Source organism: Carcharhinus amblyrhynchos, chromosome 8 (assembly GCF_965287045.1).
Source record: "Carcharhinus amblyrhynchos chromosome 8, sCarAmb.v2.hapA, whole genome shotgun sequence".
Classification (NCBI taxonomy): domain Eukaryota; kingdom Metazoa; phylum Chordata; class Chondrichthyes; order Carcharhiniformes; family Carcharhinidae; genus Carcharhinus; species Carcharhinus amblyrhynchos.
This window is the reverse complement of record NC_137331.1, coordinates 109,352,056-109,357,143: the sequence shown is the minus strand read 5'-3', so window position 1 is coordinate 109,357,143 and position 5,088 is coordinate 109,352,056. Positions and strand designations below refer to the sequence as shown.

The following is a 5,088-nucleotide window of genomic DNA, read 5'->3' as shown; positions in this document are numbered from 1 at the left end:
GTTGTTTGAATAAAAACATTCAAAACTGCTCCAAAAATTAGAAGTCTCACAACACCAGGTTAAAGTCCAGTGGATTTAGTTGGTAGCACAAGCCACTAGCTTTCAGAGCCACTGCCCCTTCATCATGTGAGTGCGATTTCAGTTGACAGAGTATACAAAGAGGACAAACTTAATCTACAAAATAATGATTGGAATGTGAGTCTTTACAAGTAATCAAGTCTTAAAGGTACAGACAATGTGAGTGAAGAGAGGGTTAAGCACAGGTAAAAGAGGTGTGTATTGTCTCCATATCACGGCTCCATAAACTCCCTGAGAGATAATATATAACCTCACCCCCTCAGTCTCTTCCCTCTACAGGCAGCAGCGTCCCACACATCACTAGCCCACTGCCCCGGAAGTGAACCTGGTATACAGGAAGTGACGCCACTGTCCCCTATATAAGACATCCCCAGGCCCCACTGTTTCCTCTTCTCGCTCTGCCCGGTTCGGAAGTGCTCTGTTCTTCTGATCGAAGCTAAGGCCGAGTTCACCCCGGCGACTAGCACCATCGGACCCGCAGACAGACAGCGCCATGGCCTCCACCTCGGAACTCGCCTGTATCTACAGCGCGCTCATCCTGCACGATGACGAAGTCACCGTCACCGTGAGTGAGGCCGCGGCGGCGCCATCTTAGAGAGAGAGAGAGGGAGGCCCGAGAAGGGCCCGGGGCCCGCACAGGGGGAGGCAGCCCGGGGCCCGCACAGGGGGAGGAAGCCCAGGCCCCTGAGGCGGATAGAGCGTGGGGGCCGCCTTGGTGCCAGAACCTCGTGTGGCGGCCCCGGTCCCGCATCGGAAGTTTTCCCTTCTCCACGTGGGGTGGGAGCTGCCGGGACTGTGATGGGGAAAGTCTCCTCCAGGCTGGGCCATAATCATCGGGAGGAATGTGTCCCTGAGCTCTGGCTGTAGAGACACGGGCTGACGTTGCGAGGTGACTTTCCACCCCCCCAGCATGAGGCTGGAGCCTGTGTCCTAAACCGTCTGCTTGCCCCGACTCGCAAAATGAGCACTTTATCCTCCCGTTTCTAGCAGTGGACTAATTTACCAAGACATTCATCTCAGCACAAATGCATGTGCTTTCCATGTGTGTGCTGCAGGGAAGTTTCTAACCCAATATGACTTGCAACAAGTTCCAGCGGGAACTCTTGTTTTTGAAGGCGGCATGAAAGCGCCAGGGACCTGGGTTCAGTTTCAGCCTTGGATGACTCTGGAGTTTGCACATTCTCCTCGTCAGTGAGTTTCCTCGCACAGTCCAAAAGTATCCAGGTTAGGTGGATTTGCCAGGGTAAAATGCATTGGGATTGGCGTGATGGACAAGTAGGATGTTCTTTAGAAAGTTAGTGCACTCCAGATGAGCCAAATGGCCTCCATCTGCACTGTGGGGATACTATGGTGCTCTTCTGCCTGAAGCTGGTGTTAATCTCTACATTCATCCTAATGATCTGATCATTCCATTGCTACCTTCCCCAGAGTTGACCTATTTTTCTGGTCTTGCAGTTGAATAATGTTTATGCTGATACATAACCAGATCCTAATTGCACTGCTCTGCTGATATGTATTTGAAATTTTTCTTTTTCAGGAAGACAAACTCAATGCCCTGATCAAGACAGCTGGTGTAAGCATTGAGCCTTTCTGGCCTGGTCTATTTGCCAAGGTAATATCAGAATTCAGGCTGGCAATGTATTAATGGATCTCTAGTCATTTGGCCCAGGTCACCTGCCAAAATAAAACTTCAAATATGCACCAGTGTATTTTTAGCATTGTGGATAAATGTGTTGGATTTATGTTGTGCTTTTCAAGATTTCAGAACACTACAACCTGTGCACTATTTATATAGTGCCTTTGATTAAAAAGATCCCAAGGTGCTTGATAGAAGTATTGTCAAACAGAATGTAAGAGCACCTTGGAGACCAAAAGATTGTTCAAAGTGAGTTATCAGAAATCTCTTCCAGGGAGAGAGTGATCTATACAGGATACTCCACAGCTTGGGGCCTAGGTGACTAAAGGCAAAGCCACCAATGGCAGAGCAGTTAGAATTGTGGGGGGTGCACAAGAAACCAGAATTACAGCAATGCAGAGAGTTCTAGGGCTGAAAGAAATGGAGATAAGACCATAGAGGGATTTTTAAAATCTGTATTTTCCTTTTGAGTTACTGTAGGCTAGCAAGCACAGGGGCTTTTCTTAGGCAGAGTTTTGATCACAAGTTTAGGATGTGGAAGGCTAGCCAGGAATGTGTTGGGATAATACAAATGAAGGCCTGAATGAGATTCAGTTCAGTGACATTAGAAAGTTGTACTGATTTAGCAGCAGTGAGGATTTGAGGAATGCTCTGTGGGTAAAATTAAGAGTCAGTGTGAAGTCTTGCCTATAACTGATTTTTTTTATAATTTCTTTAGGCATTGGCTAATATTGACATCAACAGTCTGATCTGCAACGTTGGTGCTGGTGGCAGTGCCCCAGCTGCTGCTGCTGCACCTGCTTCCACTGCTGCCCCAGCTGCTGGTGAGTGTAATTATTTTAAATTGTAGGAGTTCTTGGCCTCCTAAAAAATAAATGTATATACCTTTTGTCAGATGAGACTTGTTAATTTTACTCTGCACAGGGTTGTGTTGGAGAATTAAAATCTTTTTTCTTTCTGCAGCTGAAGAGAAAAAGGAAGAGAAGAAACAGGAAGAATCTGAAGAGTCTGATGATGATATGGGTTTTGGTCTCTTTGACTAAATGCACCATGCAACAAGTTGTTCTGATTTGCAACAATAAAAATTGAATATACTTTTTCCTGAGTTGCCATGTTTATTACCAGAATCTGAAATCCAGCAGCCAAATCTTTCCCACTATCTACCCAATGGGTTTGGCTTGGTGTTAAATTCTGTCTTTGCCATGGCCTTTTACTACATTAAAGGTGATATAGAAATGCAAATATGATACTGTATGACTTAAACACTACATTAAACAGGCAGCTGGGACTACCTTTAAGGAGAATACAACATCTCACTTTCACACATTGTATTCTGTCTGTCACTTCTTTGCCCACTCTTCTTTCCAAATCCTTCTGCAGCCTCTTTATATCATCTGCAACCTTGACCACAATACTAAATCAGTGATGTATAAAGTGAAAAGTTGTCTCTGACCCCAGTGGAACTCCACTAAGTACCAGCAGCCATCTGAAAAAGGACTCATCTCCACTCTTCTGCTAGTCAGCCAATTTTTCATCCATGCTCATAACTTTAATACTAGAGGCAGCTTCCTGGAAGTTGATAACTGCTAGCTCTCCATTGTTTAATCTGCCCATTATCTCATCAAAGAATTTCACAACCTCCCCTTGAAGAAACCATGCTGACTTTAACCTATATCACTGTGTGCTTCCAAGTGGCCTGTGTTTTGCCACCATTCTTAAACCGGTGTTACATTAATGATTTTTCCAGTCCTGTGGGACCCTTCCTGATTCCAGTAATTACTGAAAGATAACCAATAATGCCTTCACAATCTCTTCAGATATCTCCTTCAGAACTCTGGGATATCATCCATTTGGTCCAGGTGATTAATTCACCTTCAGACCTTCCAGCTTATGTAGCACTTTCTTGGGAATGGCTACCTCACCTCTGCAATTTTTGGTACATTGTATTAGTCTTCACAGTGGAAGACATTGGTAAAGTATGTATTCACTTTCTTTGCTATTTCTGCTTATTACTAGTTCAAAGTCCACTCTTGCTTCTCGTTATCCTTTCTCTAAAAAACATCTTTATATCACTGGCAGGCTTACCCTCATACTTCATTTCTCATCCTTATTGCTTTAGTTGTCTGCTGTTGCTTTTTAAAGGTCTCCATTAATCTTCACCACATTGTATGCTTTTGTTTTTATGCTGTCCTTGGCTTCCCTTGTCAGCCATAGTTGCCTCATCCTCTCCTTAATATGCTTCTTGGAATGAAATTCTGCTGAATTATTCCCAGAAACTCCTGCCATTGCTGCTTCAGTGTCTTTCCTGCTAGGCTCCTCTTCCAATCAAGTGCAAGCGGCTCCTCCCACATGCCTCAGAGGTTACTTTTACTCAATTGTAATGTGTTACATCTGACTTTAGCTTCACCCTCAAACTGCAGGGTGAATTCTATCATATTCATATTGTGGTCACTGCTGCCTAAAGGTTCCTTCACCTTTACCTCCTTAATCAAGTCTGCCTCTACACATCAAATCCAGAATTGCCTGCTCCAAAAAGCCATCTTGTAGACATTCCACAAATTCTACCAACTTGATTTTTCCCAGTCCACTTGTTTACTGAAGTTCCCCATGATCACTGTAACCTTGCCTTATTACCAGGAGATAGAAAAGGCATGCATCTTGTGCCCCACACCTTGAGTACTGCTGAGATCCCATCAGGGTCTTTCTACCTTTGTGGTTCTCTCAACTCTACCCACACATTTTACACCTTCTGACCCTATAATTGCTGGCTATCGATTTAAATTTCCTACTAACAAGCTGATACCCCTGGGCAGGATGTGGATGAAGTTGGATGCTAAGGTAATGAGTGAAGAAATGCTTTCTTGATCAGGGAGTAAAGGAGATGTTAAGCATATGTATAGTACAGTTCTGCTGCTGTACCTTAATTACAAATTTAAAGATTTAAAAAGGCCCTGAGGAGCAACTTTTTCCAGTGGCATAAATGGAATGAGCTACCGGCGGTGTTGTTATAGGTGGATACAGTTGCAACATTTAGAAGACATTTGGACAGGTACATGGAAAGGAAATTAGAGGGATATGGGCCAAATGTAGGCAAATGGGACGAGCTCAGTTTAGGAAACCTGGGCGTGGATGCTTCCGTGCTGTAGATTTCTATGACTATAAAATACTGCAAGTGTTGGAAATCTAAACAAGCAATGCTGAAAATACCTGGTCAGACATCTGTGGAGAGAAGTACTTAACATTTCAGTTGGAATCTTTCATCAGAACTAAAGAAAGATAGAAATTTAAGTTTAGAAGCCAGTAGAAAGTGGAGGGGTAGGAAGAACAAAAGGGAAGGTTTGGCAGGGTGGTGGACAGGAGAGTTTAATAAAAGA

General features: G+C 44.0%; 1 protein-coding gene across 1 annotated transcript; it reads left to right on the top strand.

Annotated features, from left to right (window-relative positions):
- The first annotated feature begins 435 nt into the window (after window positions 1-435).
- Window positions 436-2,813, top strand: rplp1 (ribosomal protein lateral stalk subunit P1). Its single transcript, XM_080194625.1, has 4 exons — window positions 436-643; window positions 1,616-1,690; window positions 2,433-2,538; window positions 2,678-2,813. The coding sequence occupies exons 1-4, from the start codon at window positions 572-574 to the stop codon at window positions 2,755-2,757; spliced, it is 333 nt and encodes a 110-aa protein (XP_080050751.1). The 5' UTR covers window positions 436-571; the 3' UTR covers window positions 2,758-2,813.
- The last annotated feature ends 2,275 nt before the right edge of the window (window positions 2,814-5,088 follow it).